The sequence below is a fragment of the Eleginops maclovinus genome, chromosome 21 (genome assembly GCF_036324505.1).
Source record: "Eleginops maclovinus isolate JMC-PN-2008 ecotype Puerto Natales chromosome 21, JC_Emac_rtc_rv5, whole genome shotgun sequence".
NCBI lineage: Eukaryota > Metazoa > Chordata > Actinopteri > Perciformes > Eleginopidae > Eleginops > Eleginops maclovinus.
Window position 1 is genome coordinate 7056286 of NC_086369.1, and position 22150 is coordinate 7078435.

Below are 22150 nucleotides of genomic sequence, written 5' to 3' on the forward strand. Positions count from 1 at the left end.
TGTTAATTACCATAACATGATAATGATTTTTTTTTAATGGTGGTGCGACTCTGATAAAAGATGTTGAAACCGTTTCACATTTCAAAACAAGGAATTTAAATACAGGAATATACAGTATAGGTAATCACCTGTGAAACAGAACTACACATTACACAAAAAATAGCATGTTTTTGCACAATAAATATGTGAAACAGATATTCACATCACCCATCGGCACTGATAATCCTGCCTGGCTATATTAGCATCTGTGGCTACATTTAGCTCCTGCAATCCATGTGTGAACACTATTTTCATAAAGCTGTTTTTTTTTTATTGTGTCGTGGTTGCTTTTCCATTGTTTAGTCTATTCACTAATGCTGTAGCATGTGTGCTCGCTTTACATTGAACTACTGGCAACGTCCCGCCCACGTGACATGTCCTAACCTATCGTCCCCCATATACAGTAGCGAGCTGAATCCCCTCCGCAGCAGCTCTGTGTGTCTTTGTATTCAGCAGGATGTCTGCAGGGGGGACTTAGGTTGTTGTATGTATAATACATATAATGTCACTGTTCTAGTGGTAAACACTGAGAAGTGTTTCAGAAATAATGCTTGATGTGGTTTGGAACATAATATGGGGTTTAATCACGGCAGCGTGTAGCTGAGTATCTTCTCCCGGTAGCAAACTTTCACAGAGGAGAGAGAGCTGCATGATGCTGCAAAGGGGCGTGGCCAGCTTCAGCTCAGCCCAAATGTAAAGTGACAGTCACAGAATCAGCACTTCAGGAACAGGGCTGAAATAGAGGGGGATGAGGCATGCTACAATGGGGGATCTGTTTGGTATTTTGAGCAAAACACTTCAGACATGTTTTGTATATTGCCCTACAATATATAGTTCAAATATAGCATAATAGTAGACCTTTAACACTATTATACTTGATTTTACTCCGTTAATCTGATGCATACCTCACCAGAGTGACTCATGTCTTGCTCACTGGGTGTGTCAATCTGCATCTCAGTAGTAAGAAGCCAGTTGAGAGAAGAAAATGCCAATGTGACATTTTTGCAGTCTGATAATTGTAAATAAAACATAATCCCAAATGCAGCAGAGTTCATATATCTGCAGTGTTACCTGCTGTGCAGTGTGAGCATGTTGCCCTGAATATAACCGTGTCCTCTCTCCTCTTCTGTCTCTCGCCTCCACAGTGGGAGCAGCGGGGGTAGCAGCAGCAGGGAGAACAGCGGCAGCAGCGGTATTGGCATTCCCATCGCGGTGCCTACACCCTCCATCCCCAACCCTGGACCAGGTGAGCTCTTTGCTAGCCGCACATCATGCAGTGACAGTTGCTACAGGCCAGCCAGCCGTTCCCCTTGCTGATATGAAATGAGGGAAGGATTGTATTTAACCAGCTTCAGGCATTTTTTTAAAGCCGCCAACAAATCCTGCTCCACCCTGCCTTACAGTGCTGCTAACCCACCTAAGAGTTGTGTAACCCTTTCCCATGCTCCAAATAATGGATGAAATCACACCTTTGAGTATAAAAAAAAGTGTGAATTTGCATTAAAGATGACCTTTTAAAATATTTGTGCCCAAATATTTGATTAAAAATCAAATTTGAAGCATTAAACATCAGGAAATAGTTCATATATTTAAATATTACACAGTTCATATGCCAATATTAGAGGTGAGGTGTAAATGTAACATGTATTTGCCCATAGTAAATCCACGCTACATAAAGCCTATGTTTACCAGACAGGGATTATGTGGGCCCATTGTGTTCTAAGCACAGCTGATTCTCTATCCTCCTGGGTAAATAGGCCACGCTGCCTTATAGTGGAACAGTAAGGCTCACATAACGCCACACACAAGCTACACACAGTACCGCTTTACACCATCCACACGCCTTAGATACAACTCATTGGACTTTTACAAAAGATTTGAGCTGAGAAGAAATATTTTAGGTTTATGTAGCAGCTTTAGGACCTCAGCGCCAGCCTCATGCTGCCAGAACAGAACAATCCACTTCTCGTTGCCATGGAAACACTCTACAAAAGAAATGTGTCAGAGAGTGTGCAGCTCGTCCACCAAGTTAAATGGTCACTAATGTAAATACTTGTTTCAGTACCGCCAATGTTCGCTCCTCCAGGAGCCCCACCACCTCCCCCACCCCCTCCTCCTCCTCTTCCTCCTCCCGCTCCTCCCATGGCCGGGCTCGGCCCCCCAGCACCACCACCACCTCCACCTCCTCCTCCTATAGGTGAGACGCCGCGACCCCCTGAGGCCGCTCCTAACGCCTCTTATGCCCGGACGGTGGATAATCATCACAGCTTCTGGTATCTTCCTATGGTGGACCAGCGCAAATAAGGGTGGATGGGTGTCTGTTGTACACACTGCAAGCAAGAGAGCAATCAAATCATCCACTTTTTTCCCCATACACATTGGGCTCCATATTAAAGATGATATATCCAATTTCTCTACTTTAATGAGTAAACAAAGCTTGCAAACAAACCACTATTTAATTAATGAAAACAGACAGACCTCGAAAAAGCTATGCTGCTGCTTCCAAACCTCTCTTGAGATATTTGGAGTTTATAGAGCACAAAGGGTTTGAGTGTTTTAATAGCTCCCCATACTCTGCACTTTTAAGGTAAAAGCTATTGCTCATTATTTCATTCCAAACTGGTTGATAAGCTCTGTAGGAAATGATCCTCTTGCTTGCAGTGTGTACAGACTGTGTATGTGCTTCTATTTGAAGACACAGCAGGTTACATTGTATGTGCCTCTCTGCTGAACGGTTTATTAACATTTTTCTCAATCCTCGGTGGTGGCGGTGCTCCCTTATTCTTCACTGATCTTTCTATAATTGGCTGATGAAGAAGTCTCCTATCACCTAAGGCTTGTCAGAAGTTAATAACTGCCTGGTCTATCAACATTTGACCTCAATCTGCAGTATATTTAGGCTATTAACATTGATAGAAGTGATGATAACTTTCACTACCTAAATTTAAACATGAAATGTCAGCCCTCCGAGCTGAGGTACTGGCAGGATGTGTAGCGATTCAAAATGAAGATACAAAATTAATTAACCTTTATGATTTCTGAGACTTCTTCTACACAGGTAATTTACCCTTTAACTGAATAAAAAGATGTAGGATTGGTGCAGCTGCAGTACTGAAAATATTGCAATTTTAGCATAAATCATGACCAATTTGGTATTTCAGATTTTTATATCTCAGCTATTATTTGCAGATCTACTTAGTTATAACTTATCTTCAACATATTTACAAAGTGAAAAACTAAATTAAATTAAAACCAGGTTAAGATAAGTTCTTATTTACCCCGAAGGAAATTCTTATGCCAGAGTTAAAAAAAGATACCATAAACATAATGATCACTGATGAGCGGGTATTGTAACAGTCCAAAACAACGGAATGGCAGATACGTCATTACACATTTTAGTATTGAACATTATTATTATTATTGCTCATTATTTAAAGCAGAGTGTTTTGAAATGTTGATAATGATAGTGCGCATGGTGGTGGAGTGGCATCCAAAATACGTTCTCTCAGTTACTACCAGAAAGTGTTGCATACATGTTGTTAACCTAATGAACTGACAAAGCTAACATTAGCATGATAATGGCTAATACAAGACCTGCTTGAATAAAGAAGTATAAAAAGTAGAGAAATATGGTCAAAGTCAGATTTGACTTTTGATCAGAATGTTGGCAAAATTGTAGATTTAATGCCACAATAATTCACAGCATACCTTTTATTTACATAATAACATGGCAACAACATTGAACTAGCTAGCATGTTGTCATTAAACTAGCTAGCATGTCATCATTCCAAATGAATAGACCTATTGCTAACTCTGAAATGCAGCCATGTTTTCCATGTATGCATTGATAAATAAGAAATGCGTACCTACATATACAACACATTGTCATTCAAGTTTAATATATTGTTTGCCCCCCTAAAAGTATTACAAATGATGTCACAGTGTGTGAGACTTTAAAGTGGAACATGCTAAATGTTAGCTAGCAACATGTTTAAACCTTACCTAAGTCATAAAACACTATTTAAATGTTAATGTTGCAATCTGATTTAGTCATCACTATTCTGAAGATGGCTTCTGTTTACTAAGAACTCAATAATTAATGGTAGCTAATGAAAATAGCACTCAATATTGCAGCAGCTAAACTTACAACTAATATGACATGGTGATTTCTGGGTAATGAAGTTGGAAAACAGCCATTTGATTGCTGGAAACATTCAATACTGCCTGATGAAGCTTTACTTTTCTTGGGATTTTGACTCTGAATTACTGGACGATGCTTGTTTTTGATTTACTGTCAAGAGCTCTGCAAAGCTCCACCAACAACTGTGTGTTTGTGTTTGTACAATGGCGGCTCATGTCTGATTGACTGCAGTAATCTTGAACAAGATGATCACTTGAAACATGCACATTTTATCCTCAGAACATCAATGCACTCTTTGAGCTATAATTACTTCTGCTAGTGGCGGTAAGCAGAAGTTTGTTTGCCCCCTGTGTTCCTCTGAATCTCTACTTCCTCTGGTTCCACCCATCCCTATCTGAGAGCAGAGTGTCTCATGGGAGACAGTATGCTATCGAGAAATGTGAACAGGAAATACTCGAGATGAACAAAAGGAACCTCTTCCTAACACACCCACTCGATGAATAGTCTGCACATTGAGTGTTGTGGATGCTGTTGCTGTTAGTTGATGTGGAAGTTATATTTTTTACATTTTAATTCGTCGAAACATAAAGGATCTGTTCTGTTGCTGCTCTGTTTTCTTTGGTCACTGAAGCTTTTTCCTCAGGGACTCTTAGGTGCAGGATTTATTCTCGGGACTCTTGTTTTTAATTTCACCTGAATGAAATATCTCTGATCAATTGACAATCTGTGTTGCTTCCCTAGCTCTCCTTCTTCCCTAAATTGGTTATTGATTGTCTTTTCATAAGGTGTGGGGCTTTACTCACTATGTCAAAGCTCACATTATCTTTTATAATCTTGATGATTCATGTGTTTGGTGCTTCTTTTTTTCTCCTTCCTTCTCCTCTGTCTAACCCCCCCCCCTCTTTCGTCTTGCCTATCCTTCCTCTCTTCCTCCCCTTGTCTTTGGGTGTTTCTAGTGGTGGCCCCTGGGCCTGGTCTGGGACCCGCTCCAATGTCCCAGTTTGGAACCATCTCGCGGCAGATTTCGCGGCACAACCCCTCCAACTCCTCTGTCTCTATGGTTTCGGCCACGGGCACCTACCGCCGGGCGCCGTCGGTCACTTCCCAGTTCTCCTTGCAGCAGCAGCAGCAACTACAGCAGCAGCAACAACAGCTACTACTACAGCAGCAGCAGCAGCAGCAGCAACAACAACAACAACAGCAACAACAGCCTCATATTAATGGAGGCACTCATGGCTATGGCCAGAACTCAAGTAAGGCCCTTCTGTCTCCAGCCTTTACCTGGTTCATACATCCTGAACTGTCACTGAAGCACAAAATGTCACATTTCTTCCCAATCACGCACAGTCACAAACTAAAGAAAGCTAACCTTTGTAGCCATGGACCAATCGGTCATATTTACGAGTGCAGTCTAAAGGTCAAGATTGAATTCTTGTCAGTATTATTGACTTCTCTTATAGGTTGATGGAGCAGGTTAAGGGGGATAGTTCAGCATGTTTTCAATTGGTAAAACCGACTATTGTACCAGCACAGAATTAAAGCAATGTATGTGGGGAAGCCACACTTTTTAGCTACCAAAGTCATGCATAACATCAACAAAATAACCAATTGCGGCAGTGGTACACTAGGAACTCCTGTGTCCTGCGAGTTCAAATCTCTCTTTTTGTCAATGGACTATGGTGGCTAACTTGATCTACTTTGATTGCTTAAGATCTCTGTTGGACAAGGCTGTCTGATGCGAAGGTAAAGCTGTGAAAATATTCTAAATTAAGCATACACTTGAACCAGAATTAATTTCCTGGGCCACTTTTTTTTTTTTGGTAGCTAAAATAACTTGTTGCAGCCCCCATCCAAAGCAGTATATCTTCATTTTCATGCCATAATGTGGTAGTAGTACCGCATACAACCCTTATTCAAAACAACACACAAACCCCTTCAAGGCTTTTTATCAATCAGTGGGATGACTTAAGTATTTGTGCAGAATAAGTGTCTTTTCTCTTGGATTCTACAGCAGATTCTAACACTTTCAACAAAAGATAGTCACAGTTTTTGGTTATGTTTTTTCAGAAGACCAATAACCCTAAATACTCTGTTGATCATGGAGGAGTTCATTCTTTAAAACTAGCTACTGTCTAAATTGTAGTCTCTATTTGGCGATAACATGTGATCATTATCTTGATGAATTCTATGGATAATGACATCCAATCAAGACCCTCGCCTTTCAACTGTTTATTATTTTTCGAGTCACATTTTAAAGGGGAAGACTTGCTAGCTTCTGCCACAGCTTGCAGCTTGAGATAGCAGACAGAGGCTGGATTCTCCCCCGCTTAAGAATGTGGTCACACTGTAAGGACTGCATGCACACCTGGCTGAGATCACACCAACAGACCACCTCCAGATGTGTTCAAACGCATTCCGTTCACCATGTGTTGGACCGGCTTTTAAACCTGGCAGTAATGGGCTTGTTTTTGCCTGGGTGTGCATGTACAGAAGCACTGTGCCTTGTTTATTTGTGTCTATATTGATCAATCCAAGTGCAAAAGATGTGTCAAAAGTATGAGGAAAAAGTAAGAATTCAAAGTGCTCTACATAGCAATCAGTCTGTCTGGGGAGTTCAGCAGATTTGCCTGGGATTTAGGATGAGGTTGATAGACATCCAGGGAAAACAGCGCCTCCCTCTGACCGATCCACACCCTTCATTTCTTGTGCGAGCTGCCTGATTGACAGAAATCAAACCTAATCCGCAGTTTATCCTCTGGCCTCAGCAATCCAGTGTGAAATCTCATCACACTCACGAACGTCACTGGACTTTTGTGTTTCTGCAGCTTAAGACGGTTGAATGAATTACTCTGTTGACCCCTGTTGCCATAATTGATCATTCTAAATTAAAATAATTTGGGAATTTAAAACATTTCAGTGAGTCGACAGTTTAATTATTTTGACCAAGCACATCCTGTTTAGGCTCACGTTCTGTGCGTCTGTGTTTAGTCTGTGTCACTTTCACTTGGTATCAGGGTGCACTCTTAACTGTCTTCTGTACATTCGTGGTGACTGACGGGGCTTTTGTTTTTGTTGCTCTCTTTCTCTGCCTCTTTGTTTTCTTCTTCTCTGCTGGCTTTCAGTGTCTATCGCTCCTCCTCCTCCCCCCATGCCCCAGCTGACTCCACAGATACCTCTGACTGGCTTTGTGGCCAGGATGCAGGAGAGCAGTAAGTGAAGAGGCTAAGACATACTTTCCTCTTGATCCATGCCAACTTCTTCCATTTCCAGAACACCCAGCATGCCTTGTGCCTTGTTCATCCTCTTCCCTTTTTTTTTCCTTTTGAGAACGATTAATACCATCCTTTTGTAGCAATACCAAGAATGTGTCTCATTAGTCCCGGCATTGTTAATGCAACTTTTAAATCTGCTGTTTGGGGAGAGATGTATTTCTTCAGCTATCAAACTACATCGTTGCAGTTTCTTTTAGCAATACGTAGCTCGTTTTCTTGGCAAATTAGGTACCATCTGAGACTGTTCAAGCCACCACCCGCTGTTTGTAGTGATTTATCCTCATGCAGGGGAAGTTTAACACTGATTTGAAGCTTTGTTCTCATATGCTGATTAAAGCGCTGCAAGACTGAGCTCAGGTGAATGACTATGTTTAAGAAGAAAAATGCATAAGGTCTCTAAAGAAGATGGGACATGTTGCTGCCCCCTGCTGGACCAAAACCTACAAGACAAATATTACGGTTAAAGAAATATTAGTTATTTTGTTTCTTTACGCAAAGCAACTTTAAACTCCTGGGGTGGATGTGTGTTAACATACAACACATGTTCATTAGAAGCTATCTACATACCTTTTTATGGCTTATTTTACCAATGTGGATGCCATGACACAAACCTTTAACCCCCTAAATTGCATGACACAGCATGTGATAATCATCAGATCATGGAAGTGTTCATAAATCCTGTGCAATTCCCTTTTCCAGAGAGCTTCAGAAACCACAACAAGAGGAGTACATAAATCCTTTAAGAGGCTTAAACATACAGTATTATGTATTCATGTTAAAGGAGGAGTCAGTGATTCTAATCTAGGACGGCAGAACATATCGTATTTCTATTCCATTGGAGTTTGAGCTAGCCCGCTAGCCACATAGTTTAAGATTTACTATCAGTAGAAAACTGGACTTTTTTGCTCGTGTTGAAATACAGTATCTAGTCTTTCTCCGGAATCACTGCCTCCACCTTTTTAAGTATCCATTTCTAACAGTGATGCAGCCTGCTTGATGGATTTAATACTCAAATACCATTCATCCGCCCTCTATCATTAATCCTGCATGCTTCATCCGCCTTCCTCTCCAGCACCATGTTCTCCTTGACCTTTTCACCCCCTCGAGGAAAATCTCACTCTCTGTGTCTGCTCAACAGTTGCAGATACTCCTACTCCACCTCCCCCTCCGCCTCCAGATGACTTGCCGCTGTTTGACGACTCTCCTCCACCTCCTCCGCCTCCTCCAGTGGATTATGAGGAGGAGGACGCTGCCGTGGTGCAGTACAGCGACCCCTACGCTGATGGAGACCCACAGTGGGCACCCAAGACCTATGTTGAGAAAGGTTTGTGGCAAAACACTTCTCCACCGTCTTTTATGTTTATTAATTAATATTTTACAGCACATTTTTATTGTAATTGCATTTATTTACATGTTTTATTCATTTTATTTCATTTAGTCTTTTATTGCAAATAATTATTTTAACCAATGTTTGTATAAATATTGTTTTATTATTTAATCTTTCACTGCACATTTTATTTAAATTGTACTATTTAATTTAATAGCTTATTTTACATTTTAATTTGAACTAATATTTATATAAATATTTTATTCTTTATTTCATTTAATCTTTTATTGCACATTTTTATTTCAACTTATTCCTTTTGTATACATATTTTATTTAACTTTTCATTTCTCATTTTCATTTCTTATGTTCATAAAATGATTTTATTTTATTATATTTTATTTCTTTATTCCCCTGGGGTAATTAAATTATTCTGATTCTAATTGAGCACTATCTAATATGACCCAATGTCTCCTTTTCCATGTTCAGTGGTGGCCATCTACGACTACAGCAAGGACAAGGATGACGAGTTGAGCTTCATGGAGGGCTCGATCATCTACGTCATTAAGAAGAACGACGACGGCTGGTATGAGGGCGTTGCTAATGGCACCACAGGTCTGTTCCCCGGTAACTACGTGGAGTCCATCATGCACTACGCCGACTGAAGCGCCGCCCCACCACCCCCCAGTACCAGTAAAGTCTATTTATTCAGTCACATCATAATCCACTGAGTGACTGACCGCCGCTATCTTGACTCCTGAGACGCGTAGACATAACTGTATGACCCCCTTTTGATATGACAGAATGTTCTTTCCCTTACTGATTGCAAATGAAATGAAAAGTAATATCTATTTAGTTTATTTTGGTGTTATATGGGTGGGTTGGGGACATTTATTGAATATGTAAAAAAAAAAAAATGGACTGCTCATGCCCGTTGAACTCAAAGACGATGGTCACACAGCTGAAGGATGTACGACATCATCTTGCCTGGACAAAAAAAAAGAGGACTCAGAAGTGAATGCTTTCTGAACAAGAGTATTAGGTTCGATGGAACAAATCAACGTCACGTAAAAACGCCTTCAGTGGAAGTGTTTGTACTGTCAGTTGTATATATTGTGAGCTGCAGCCACTTGAGTTTCTGTAATGTGAATTCAGTGAATGTCGATTATATGATAGTTTCCATTAGTGGCGCCTTCCTCCACTCCACAAGGCAAAAAATAAGACAGCCGGTCAATCATTTACAAATTTAAATACTGTATATGGTATTTCAAAGACTCCTGACGTTGAAAAGCATGCAAAAATTTTAAGAGATATAATGTAATCTTAAGTTGCCATTATGCTTCCATTATGTTGTAAATGTATTCACCTTTTTTAATTTGTATTACTGATCAGATCAGATATTAACACACAAAATCAAGAGAACACATTCCATTGTTTGGCTTATCGAGCATTTACGGATTATGTCACATCACTGTTAATTACTCAATAATAACCCTTGTAAAAAAAAAATCCATCGGTAACTCTGATAGACTGATAGTGTGCAGTGATGATTAGGCTGGAATAGGTGCATGACACTGCCATGACAATTCAAATGTAATGCAGACCAATAAGCAACTAATACCTCCTTCAAAAAGCACCAAGGACCACGCTCTGAACATGAAATCCTCTGGGCTGTTTGTATTTTAGTAAAAATTCAGCTGTCACTCAGGTGTAATATCATCATAACATTGTATTTTGTTCTGTTGGCCACCATACTGTACCACTTCATGATTTATTTCGGACCATTTCAGGATACCGCAGCTTATGCCTTGATATTTTTGCTTTAGGAACTTCCAATTTAAAAAAACGTGTTCTGGCTCAATTTCATGGGGTAGAAATATAGAAAATCCCCCCCCCTCATTTGTACATATAATATGTTGATTGAAATATTAATGTACAGTCTTTTATAATAAACAATTCTATGTACAACATGCACGTGTGTTCACTTGGAGGGAATGCGAGAGGTGATTGGCTTAAATAAAACAGACATTTATTGAGCACACACACACAGTCGTTGGAGATGATAAGGCCGTGGTTTGTTACAGGGCACTTTGCATTTGAATTACAGCGTTTCACTAAAAACTGTTTGGCCTCTGAGGTGTGGACGGATCTTGTCAAACATAGATCCAAACGGACACCGGTGACAATGTTGCTCTTCCTTTGGAAAACCACAGATTGTTTTCCGCTCTCTGTCAAAGTTTCAAGCATGATAGGATGTGGCAATGACAGTACTGAATGAAGTGTGGAGTGGGAGTGCAGTTTTTTCTTTTAGTTCATATTTCCTCTCCAAATCCTAGCTGTTGACTCCATTCAGGAAATCCTAATCAAAGTATTTGCACTAAATGTATTTAAATATGGGGCTATTTATAGATTCCCTCCCTGTCACCCATGTATATTTTTTGAAGTGTTTCACAGAGCCATGTAACATCAGATGCCAGTCTTTGCTGTCACTTGATTGTGATTTAGTGTTCTGACACATCAGGATGCCGCCACATTCAGAGTCCGACTCAATCCAGCACCCTCTCTTCTCTCAGCGTCTTTGTCCCGACCCTGGCCAGCGCAAACACGGCGGGACAGGATGATTTTTGTCTTTCTTCAGGTAGCTGCCTAAAGTGAATCCCAGGCGGTGGAGTTTCACTTGTCTCTGGTGAGCACCATCTCGGTGAGCCGGATGAGGGCGTCTCTCTCCGGCGACGGCCTGAGCATACTGATCTGTCTGATGGCTTCCTGACAGTAGTGCTGTGCCAGGTTTTTGGTCTGTTCCACGCCATCGCTCTGAAACAGAACAGGAAGGAGTGTTTTAGTCTTCATCCATCTGAGCAATTGTGAAACGGCAAAGCTCTACTTCCTCATGACAGTTAAACATGAAACCCTGATTGCACATACAGACACATTGTGAATCTCGGCTGTTTGGGTAAAGAGCGTTCGTACTGGAACTAGCACAAATACCAACCATCTTTCCCCTCCTAACAGATAAACAAGCAAACAAACCAACACAAAATCCCTGACTACAGATAAGTACCACGCTTTAAACCCTCTGAACTTGTCCTAATGTACCTAACCTGCCCTTAGTTACAGTAGAAATGTCTCATAAGGCAGACTTATTTAGTGTCTAGTTTTGGTAGAATCTTGCTCTTTACAATCAAACCTTTAAAAAGACTTGCATTTAAATTTGTGTCTGGTTCTCAGCGAATTATTGGTCATACCTGAAAGACGTACTGCCAGGCTCGATCCACGTCTCCTTTAGAGCTGAAACGTCTCATGATCATTGCATGGAGCTCGGGAAACTGTAACCACAGGAGGACACTCAGGTAAAGGCTGACAGTGATGCAGTGCGTGTGTGTGTATTTTCCAGTTACTTGATGCAGCAGTACAGTTTCTATTAAAGCCTACACACATAAACAGTAAGTGTCTCACCTGTTGACAAGCAAACAGCACCGGTCCAGTGGCCAGGCCCAGTTTGAGATCTGCAGCTGAGGGTTTCCCCAGGTGATTGGCCCCTGATGTGAAGTCCAAGACATCATCCACCAGCTACGTGACGTAGAAAAAGGAACAAGTGTAATTATTTTATTTACATTCCAGTCCTACCATCCATTATGTTCTGAATAACAAAACATGTACCCAGATGTACTTCTAGTAGAGGAGATTCTCATCATTTTTAAATGGAGCTTTGAGTGCCTTTAAATAAACTATAGATGGCTGACATGATTTAGGCGGTAAAGTTATTTTAAAGAAATTCAAGCAGAAACCGACCTGAAATGCGATGCCAACATTCTTCCCATACTGGTAGGCTATTTCATGGACCTTAGGATCAGAGCTTACTAGAACGCATACCTTTAACGAAAAAGAAAACAAGGTTAACAAAAAAACATAAAGAGTAGAAACTGAGCAGTCTAACTAAAATGAAAAGAGCCTCAGAAAATAGTCAAAAAAGTAATGTCCTATGTGCTTTCCCAACCATCTTTCCAAGAAAAGATGGGAAGGAGAATTCATTAGGGCTTAGGAAAGGACGACTGTGGTGCTTACTTAGAAACGTTTGAGTCATTTCACTCAGCTAGGAACTCAGTTTCTTCAACACTCTGGTATTTGTGTGGAAACAGAACGTACATACTGCTTTACAACTGTTAGCAATCAGACTCGCTGTCTTCTTGAACGTTTTCTCGAGGTAGTGTTTGAATCGCTCGTTCTCGTTCTCTTTGGAGCCCAGCTGCATGAATTCACCTGGAAGCAAAATGAATAAAGTGGAGGGAGTTTGAAGTTTAAACGTTTTAAACAGCTACAACACTATAACTGACTGACTTTGCACAATTGCATTGATAATGTGATTGCTGTACCTCGCACCAGATCCTCTATCACCTGGGAAAACACTTTTACAACCGTGTTGTTACCAATTCGGGCCATGGTTATGGAGGCGACTGAAAGAATGAAATCTCCAGCCAAGATGGCCTGGAAGACAAAAAAAAAACAATCATTCATAACGTTTAAAAAGTATGGCAATTAAGTTATAAAGCTGAATATCAAGGGAGGTAAAAGGGGAAGGTTTTTGAGCTGATTTCATTACCCCTACCTTTTTTTCACCCCACAGTTCATTGATGGTTCCCTTCCCCCTTCGTTTATCAGATCCGTCTATAACGTCATCATGCACCAGGCTGGCCGTGTGGATCATTTCTGTGATCATAGCTACGGCCCTCTGCCCTGGAAGCAAATCTCTACAGAGGACAACAAATGCGAAGGAGTGAGATAAGATAAAACCGTGGACTGTGATTCATATGGTAATTAAAAGAGTTATTACATAGTGTGGTGCATCTTCACTCTGGTATCAAGGGTAAGTAGGAGACATTTGTGGAAAATATGCAAGTTTTAGAGGATCTTGTTTTACCCGGATCTGTTGCTGTGGCTGTTGAGTGCCCGTGCCATCAGGACGACTATCATTGGTCGGATGGCCTTGCCTTTTCCATCAAAGTAGTAATGACATAAAGCCTTCAGCTCTTTAGATACAAACAGCTCCTGTAAAGCAGATATAACAAATCAATCAATCAAAATGAGTTATTATAAAAGGTTAACATCTGCCAAGCACTACATGAGTGTGAAGTGTCTTCTGTTCATTTCTAACCACATTTCTTTTTGAGGTGACAACACCTGATAGCTCACTTGTTATATATTTCTAAAATGTAAATGCAGCTGCAAGGTTGAATTCATTTTCAAAGCCACCTGTCCCTAGGCTGTCTGGACTGAGGAAACTCTTGGTATTTAAAACGTACCTTTCTGATGTCATCATATAAGTTAGTGAGATCTTTCTGGGCTATTGTGAAGGGGTCCTGAAGCTTCACATCAGTGTGTGCACTGTTTATCCAAAAGCAAGCCTGTAGTTTGGGATCCAGCAACCGTGGCTGGTGTCTGTGAGAGAGAAACAACAACAGACAGCCACTGTGAAGTACAGAAACATATGTAGAAATACAAAAAATCTGCGTATAATGTTAAATAAAATTATTAGTACAGTACAAGTGAAATATGTCATCGATATGGTACTGTGGTACAACATATGGTGTTTGTGAATCATTTTGGCATAGCCCAATGTTATCTACAACATGTTCAGGATAGAACGCCCTTCACCTTGCGGTGTAAGGTGGCCATTATAATAACAATAATAATACACGAAATCCAGGAATATTTCAGTTACAGTGCAAGGCCTTTGGTAAAGGCAACTCACCTGGATAGAGATGTGGTAAAGTTAAAAGTGTTTGGACGTGTCCGTCTTCGTAGTAATGATGGCTGTCCCTGGAAAAACAAAGGAAGTGATACAAGTACTTTTAGACTTTATTTAGGTTTTATATTAGACTATTTTAAGGCCAAAAGAGTCAGCATTTCTGTACAATATTTTGAACTTCTGGCAGCTTGGCAAAGGCTTTATACATACATACCCTCACCTTGTTGTTAAAAATATCTTAAGTTATATACATTTAAGTAGGTGTGTATATAGTGTACTATGTATTTATAAATATGTATAAAAGCAATAAAGACACACAATACAATGTCTATGCAAAAGGTTTGTGGATAAAAAATAACAAATATGCACAGAGAACTGGAGCCAATCAATGTCAAATAAATGAACGACTGTATTATTAAGTGTAAATGTCTAAATGTATAGTAAACTTAACAGGACATTTGATAGAATTGATGCAGACAGCTAGCTAGGTAAAGTTCAGAGTAGTTATTATGCATTATGACAGGTCTTGACCTCAGTGTATTCAGAGCATGGTGCTGAGTTCATTCTGGACGAGCCAACAACCCCTGCCACAAGTCAATGAGTCACCATTCATTTACGAAATACTAACTCAAAATCGGTCACTTAATGGCTGAAATCCAAACACTGACAGGAAACGTCACATACAGTGCAGTAATACACCGGTAAACTAAAAATCCCTAACATTGAGCCCAGGCGGCTGACGGTTCGGTGGTGACCTTCCGGGGTTTGTGCAGCACTCCTTGCCCGGTGCCGATAGCAGCTGCAAACTCACCTCGTTCCCTGTCCCAGAGCTCCAGGATGTCCGCCCCAGAGAAGACGTGGAGTACGACACTGACCTGCCATCACAATACCACAACGTCTCGAATAAACTCGTACAGTTTGCATTCCACTTTGAGCATCGCCTAAGCAATGGGCACGCCATGTTCCCACAGTTAGTGGGACGGACTGACAGGTTATTTAAGCGGAACCGGAAATGACTATTTAATGACGCGCTCCACGCGACGGAATTAACGCCTGCTATATATGGGAGTTGTTACATTACAGGAATGCAGTGGTAGATGTCAACAACTGTTGTTTTCTCTTAAACTAAATATATAAAACGTGTCTTTGTGTAGGTATCCAGGAATTAAATAGCTTTTGTGTGTAACGTTACTATTTGGAGAAAGTATTTAACAGCTAGCTTGCTTTAGCCTGTAGCCTGTGATGCTGGTGTTTTCCAGTTTGTTATACTGTAATCTCAGATGTAATGCAGATTAATTCAATAGTCCGGCTTTAAAATACACACACTAAGGTTGTACGACAAAAGGTTGCGTTTAAGTCAAACTTGTTAAATTATATAAATTAAAAAAGAAGAAAACAATAAAGTTATCTGAAATGAGAGTATTGTTCACAGAAACTGAAGCATAATCACAGTGTCAATGACATTTGAACTCGATTGTCATTGGTGTGAAGTATGCAAAGTTTAAAGCCACTTTTCACTTATACTCGACTAGATAACATTTCAGGTTACAATTCTTTGCAGGTTCAGATTTGCAGTACATAATCTATGATTCATACATAAAATATGATGAAGTTGTATAGATTAACCAGCCAAAGAATAGTCTAGCTTCACTGTTGACTCTTTAAGTACATTTTGCTGATATTACTTAAGCTAAATCAAGTCAAAAACAGTATTGTGTGTAGGAGATCACTATAGTGTTATTGCTGAAACATTCTTTTTACCCAATTGTCAAATCTACAAATATAGCTTTGATAAAAGGCAGGTTCCTTTGAAGGGGATCCTGTGTCTATGACATGTGGAGCCCCAACCAAGTGTTAGTGTTTGCACTAATAGTAGCATCCAGCTTCACACCTGTACATGTTCTGGAGTTCTGCAAGACTACTGACCAGGACTGTGATGGTGATAGTCATGACAATATGGCATCCAACAACCAGCTGTACCTACATACTGTCAAATCCAGGTGGAACGTGAGTGTTTCCAACCTCATAAAAGACCTGGAACAGTTCAAAGTGTCCAGCAAGAAGCTAATAGGTAAAAAAAGAATATTTTTTACTTTCTTTTGTATTTACTTCTGAGGGTGAGACATTGATAATGTCACAATATGTTTTTTCTGCAGAAGCATTCCCGGTCGATGAGGTTGAAGGCAACTTTGCTCGCTCTGTAAAGAACTGCATATTCTCCAGATCCATTCCAACCCCACTGAGAGGCCCATTGAGACTGGCAGCAGCTTCTAAAGTGATGTTACAATATTATCAGGAGCACCACAGAGTGATAAACAGTGCGATGTGATACATTTATTTATATCTGAATTTGTCGCAACAGGACGTCATCGAGGGAATTTTAGACTTGGATGTGGCTCTGACCCACACCAATGATTTCCTGCATTTTGCCAGTGGGGACAGACTGCTATCAGGATCTGTACCCCTCGCTCACAGATATGGAGGTCATCAGGTCATGATTCATTTGTTTTTCTCTTTTTTGCAGTTTTAATTATATGCACTTATAGTGTGAACATTCAAAACTACTAATGTACATTTCAACATATGCGTAAAGTGTCACATACATACTTTTCAAATACAATCAAGCTTTGAAGAATTTCCTTTGTGATGAAACCAGGTCTACACAGTTTATTTTATTACCTAAAATCCACTGTTAAATCCCAGAATTTGTATGTAGTGCTTTCATAATACCACACAAATTAAGGACATACGCAGTATTACTTTAACAGACAAAGGAGAACAACAAGACGAGAGCAAGTTGTTTAGAAAAGTCAAATGAAACTGAGTTGTATAGTTTTTATTATTGATCACAGTTGATGACATTGAAATTCTCCTTCTCCATCAGTTTGGGTACTGGGCAGGTCAGCTTGGCGATGGTCGAGCACATTCCCTGGGTCAGTATACCAACAGGTGAGAATGTTATAAGGTCCCTTGTTTTTCCAAAGTACTGTATATTCACCAGTAAAATATTTGACCTACATTCCCTTTAAAATGTCCCAAAGGAAAGGAGAAGTGTGGGAACTGCAGCTTAAAGGCTCTGGAAAGACACCTTATTCAAGGTATATTTTTTGTTCCTGTTTGTTTTTCTTGGATTACTTTGCGACAGTTGGAATAATTTTGTGTGTGGGATATCAAATGGCTGCAAGCAGCAGCTACAGTATATTTAATAAGAAATGTTGATATGAATTTGACTCTTTTTTTATGCAGGTCAGGAGATGGTCGAGCTGTGATCCGTTCTTCTGTAAGGGAGTTCCTCTGCAGTGAAGCTATGCATTTCCTGGGTGTTCCAACCAGCAGAGCTGCTAGGTGAGTTGTTATGTGACTAATATAATATTTTTAATAGCATAATATTATTTTGTATTGGATTCAAAGAACGTATGCAGTTTTATCTGTAACTTAGATAAAAACAATATACTGTTTAAAAGACACAACATTGTTTTTACTTCCCATTTAAGAAATCCAGTATCTGTATTAACAGTTAACTGTGGCTCACAACATTATATACTAAGGTGAAGTTCCTACATAAAAAGAAATCGTCCTTATTTGTGTTTGACAATCATGAAAGGGCATACTTATTTGTGGAGGAATATAAATCCAGTAGCATGATGCTTCACTGTTTTATTGTTTTGTTAGGTTGTTTTGTGGTATTGATGTAACATTGTTCTGCTTTGTTTCAGTCTGATTGTAAGTGACCAGCCTGTAATAAGAGATCAATTCTACAATGGCAATGTGAAGACAGAGAGAGGTACAGTGGCTCATTCTAAAAGACTTTCATTCATTGTCACTGTGCACCTGGTTCAGTACCAAACAACGACCACTAGGTGGTGCCAGACTATTTGCATTGACGTCATAAAAACAGTGCTGCCTGTATTTTTATTGCTTCTACATTCTTTTTCCCAGGAGCTGTTGTTCTCCGGTTAGCCAAGTCATGGTTTCGGATTGGATCTTTAGAAATGTTGTCTCGAAGTGGAGAGATAGATCTCCTGAGGTGAGTCTAGTCACATGATCATAATATCAGCACACTTAAGGGTTCCCTCTCATTCCATGGCCGCCTGTCACAAATAGAATATTGCAGCCTGTAAAATAATGCTTTTTTTCTGTTGATTTTAGAAAGCTGCTGAACTTTGTGATTGATGAGCATTTTTCATCTATCAATTCAGATGACCCAGATAAATATTTGGTAAGTTAAATAAATGAAATCCTTATGTTTATGCTGACCAAATACATGGTTTTTGTTAGAATATAATATATTAAACAAAAATAATGTGTCCCTCTGCCATTGACAACTGGAAAACACCCAGATATGTTTAATCAGTTATCATAATATGTATGCATTATAAGTAAAAGATTGTTTGTAATTACTTTTTAGAACATTGGACCTCACACTGCGTTCTGTATATTTATAATGTATTTGTTTAAGGAACTTCCTTGCTTCATGCTTATTAATCAGTTTTATTCTCTAGGTGTTTTATTCCACAGTTGTAAATGAAACAGCCCATCTGATTGCCCAGTGGATGTCTGTTGGTTTTGCTCACGGTGAGTGCTGTCTGAACATTTTGTCACAAAGCTACAAACACGCACTGATATGTACTGTGTGTTATCACGACAGGTGTGTGCAACACTGACAACTTCAGCCTCCTGTCCATCACCATCGACTACGGGCCGTTTGGCTTCATGGAGTCGTACGACCCCAGTGAGTACAATGTGACTTTGCTTCCTGGGAATAACTGAGTGTCCAGTTCTTTTCAAAGCTTCACCGTTGCAGGTTTTGTCCCCAACACATCTGATGATGAGGGCAGATACAGCGTAGGCTCTCAGGCCAACGTCGGACTGTTCAACCTGGAGAAGCTCTTAATGGCTCTGAGTCCTATGCTCTCTAAACACCAGCAGAACCAGTAAGAACACCATCTGTTCTGTAAAAGTATTATGTGCAACAACACTGAGGCAAGGCACGTTTCTTCATATAGCAAATTTCAACAACCAGGCAATTACAAAAGTGATTTGTAATTATACATTTATTTAAAAACAGTCTTTAAAATGAAGCTAAAAATAGAATAAGACAGGAATAAAATACAAGAGTAGAAGTAACAAGGCTGTGTAAAATCTGATTACTTAATTTAATACGCATTACTAATGAAATGAAGGAATGATGCAGCAATGACCCTGTGATATTGGTCAGCAACTCCACAATTTTCTCGTATTTTTACACCTTGAAATTTTAGATTTCATTAAGAAATGTTTCATTAAAACTTTCTTTCTTTCAGGGCTCAAATTATATTGAAAGGATATGCTGATATTTACCAGATGAGGTGAGGTCCACGTGAAATAATGCATTTTCTTTATGTTGTCCCTAATGTTGAATCCAACCAGTGAGAGAAAATATATTTCATGCGTTATTCATGCATGTGTTTCAGGATTCATCAGCTATTTAAAGCTAAACTGGGGCTTCTGGGTGAAGAGGAGGGTGATGGCTACCTCATTGCCTTCCTGCTTAAGGCAAGTCATTGACATTCTGACATAGTGAATGTCAGTCTGCTAAACGGATTTAATCTCACTGTCAGTTTACCGGCTGTAATTTGTGTTCGTCCCACCAGATGATGGAGGACACTCAGTCAGACTTCACCATGACCTTCAGGCAGCTCAGTGAAGTCTCAGCCCAACAGCTTCAAAACAGGAGCTTCCCACAGGTAAAGAAGGCAGCGACTTGTTGACATTATTAACAATATTTGCCGTTTATATTGCCTGTCATTGGGATGAAGTAAACACCTGTTGAGTGTTTTAGCATAAAACAGTTTGATTGTGTTGAATTAAAACCCCAAAATTAACCCTATCCACCAGTACCACAAACACTGGCTGAAAAACAAAAATATGAACACCACAAAAAGGGTTAAAATCCAAACCAAGCTGTCATCGCTCTGGTCTTCATGTTTTATCTAATTGGGTGTTTAAAATATCAAGTGTTAAGGTAAAATATAGGGTGAAAAAGGACTTATATGTAAAGGACACTATTAGAGTGTATTTCCCAATGTATCTCACTAGTGAATTATTGTTACGTATGTAGGTACATTAGGTCACATTCAAGAACCCGATTTTACAAAGAAATATCCAGATTAATTTTGCTTGTTTTTGAATTAGATGTGGGCTCTTGAAGACTTGTCATCACACAAGCTCTTCTCTGATTGGCTCAGCGTGTACCTACTCCGACTCAGCAGGTAAGTAAATAGATGTGAAATAATGCCACACCGTTCTGCTGTTAGAGAGTTTGAGATTACTCTTAAATGTTCACAAGGTTCTGCTCTACTCTCATTAGGTGTCATAATGTTGGTTTTGGAGTTTTTTGGATTATATAAAGGTGGATTTAAACGTTTGTTTCCTCTGTTCAGACAAAATGATGTGGAGCGTCAACACAGGATGAAAAGTAAGCCTCATACTAAAGTTAATTTGAAAATAAAATAAGTAATGGCACTGTGCTTCAAAAGAGTATATAACAAGGAATTCTACTATAAAAAAGTTGGTAATATCAAACCAACTTTGACTGTGAAAATATCTTACAGATGTCAATCCTCGATATGTGCTGAGGAACTGGATGGCAGAGTCGGCTATAAGTAAAGCTGAGATCAACGATTTTTCTGAGGTGTGTATATGATATTTATCTAATTAAAAACAGGGTCTTCATGTCTCAAAACGTATCAAAGGTTTCGCAATTATATCTAAGCGAGGCTGACGCTATTACCACTTATTTGCCACATGTGCCTGTAAAGTTTTCCATACATTTATTAGGTACCTCTTATATGATGTAGTCAATTGTGAATTATGCTATGCAATTATGACATACAATACAATGAATTTTCTTTCCGACAAACCTTTTGATGAAATGTTTTATGGCTTTACTATGTATATATTACGTTTTATATGTCATACAATACGTTTTTATGATAGAATGGAATTTTACCATGCCTTTTTTTTATCACACTATCATTAATAAATATGTTTAAATAAGTATTTCATTTAACTCCAGGATTCCTGCATATACCCTTTATTAAACCTAAATGTAATCTTACTTTCCAAAATCCTAACAATGCCCCATTATTTCCTCTTACAAGTTGTGTGATGGTCTGTTTCATTTTTCCCCACTAGGTGGAGCTGTTGTACCACATCCTGTCGCTCCCCTTTGTTACGCAAGAGACTGCAGAGGAGGCGGGTTATGCAGCAAGACCTCCGCTGTGGGCTAAAAGGTTAAAGGTCAGCTGTTCCTCTTGAGAGATTATTGGATACAGCAAAATCCCTGAAAGAGAAGAGAATCACAGCATAGTTGCGCTCTTTTGGTATGATTTAGTCAATTCTTACATGCAGGTGGAAAAGATTTGTTCCCAAATGTCAAGGTCATGGCTGTTAAATGTTTTTACTACATACTTACAAAAATAAATAAATTCAAAGATGCTACAGTTGAGGCTGTCCTCTTGCTTTTTCAAGGATCTACAGTAGGTTTACATACACCACACACCACAGCCGCACAATGAAAACTAGGTTGCATGCTTTTTGTGTTTCCAAAAGCATAACAGGAAAGAGACTTGGTTATTCATTCCAGT

At 39.5% G+C, this 22150-nt stretch overlaps 3 protein-coding genes across 12 annotated transcripts in view; 2 read left to right on the forward strand and 1 right to left on the reverse strand.

Moving 5' to 3' along the window:
• abi1a (abl-interactor 1a) overlaps nt 1-10746 on the forward strand; it is a 46123-nt gene extending 35377 nt beyond the window's left edge. For 2 of the 10 annotated variants that reach the window (XM_063912546.1, XM_063912547.1), the window contains 6 exons: nt 1185-1285; nt 2102-2236; nt 5137-5433; nt 7303-7389; nt 8591-8776; nt 9266-10746. In XM_063912546.1, coding sequence (XP_063768616.1) covers nt 1185-1285; nt 2102-2236; nt 5137-5433; nt 7303-7389; nt 8591-8776; nt 9266-9441 — 982 coding nt within the window. In that variant the 3' untranslated portion in view covers nt 9442-10746. The remainder of the gene's footprint in view (nt 1-1184; nt 1286-2101; nt 2237-5136; nt 5434-7302; nt 7390-8590; nt 8777-9265) is intronic. The other 8 variants (XM_063912549.1, XM_063912551.1, XM_063912555.1 and 5 more) reach the window with 5 other exon arrangements.
• Nucleotides 10747-10783: 37 nt separating this feature from the next.
• pdss1 (prenyl (decaprenyl) diphosphate synthase, subunit 1) lies at nt 10784-15531 on the reverse strand. Its single transcript, XM_063912557.1, has 11 exons — nt 15334-15531; nt 14526-14593; nt 14077-14212; nt 13695-13822; nt 13383-13524; nt 13150-13261; nt 12927-13036; nt 12569-12649; nt 12233-12346; nt 12022-12102; nt 10784-11590 (listed from the first exon to the last, which is right to left on the reverse strand). Exons 1-11 carry the CDS (start codon nt 15481-15483, stop codon nt 11450-11452), a joined length of 1263 nt encoding a protein of 420 aa, XP_063768627.1. The 5' UTR covers nt 15484-15531; the 3' UTR covers nt 10784-11449.
• On the forward strand, nt 15499-22009 carry LOC134883990 (protein adenylyltransferase SelO-like). Its single transcript, XM_063912545.1, has 19 exons — nt 15499-16593; nt 16679-16797; nt 16885-17013; nt 17407-17471; nt 17564-17620; nt 17769-17867; nt 18239-18306; nt 18462-18549; nt 18672-18741; nt 19025-19097; nt 19171-19254; nt 19327-19456; nt 19826-19870; nt 19976-20057; nt 20156-20248; nt 20697-20773; nt 20945-20979; nt 21116-21195; nt 21699-22009. Exons 1-19 carry the CDS (start codon nt 16356-16358, stop codon nt 21819-21821), a joined length of 1755 nt encoding a protein of 584 aa, XP_063768615.1. The 5' UTR covers nt 15499-16355; the 3' UTR covers nt 21822-22009.
• The last annotated feature ends 141 nt before the right edge of the window (nt 22010-22150 follow it).

Bases quoted from the DNA above. Each gene is read 5' to 3' on its own strand.
- pdss1 (XM_063912557.1), bottom strand. From the start codon at position 15,483: ATGGCGTGCCCATTGCTTAGGCGATGCTCAAAGTGGAATGCAAACTGT. The intron at 14,594-15,333 runs GTGAGTTTGCAG...TTGTTTTTCCAG, and splicing joins GCTCTGGGACAGGGAACGAG to GGACAGCCATCATTACTACG. The intron at 12,347-12,568 runs GTCGGTTTCTGC...TACGTCACGTAG, and splicing joins ATGTTGGCATCGCATTTCAG to CTGGTGGATGATGTCTTGGA.
- LOC134883990 (XM_063912545.1), top strand. From the start codon at position 16,356: ATGTGGAGCCCCAACCAAGTGTTAGTGTTTGCACTAATAGTAGCATCC. The intron at 17,621-17,768 runs GTATATTTTTTG...TTTTTTATGCAG, and splicing joins GGAAAGACACCTTATTCAAG to GTCAGGAGATGGTCGAGCTG. The intron at 17,868-18,238 runs GTGAGTTGTTAT...GCTTTGTTTCAG, and splicing joins CCAACCAGCAGAGCTGCTAG to TCTGATTGTAAGTGACCAGC.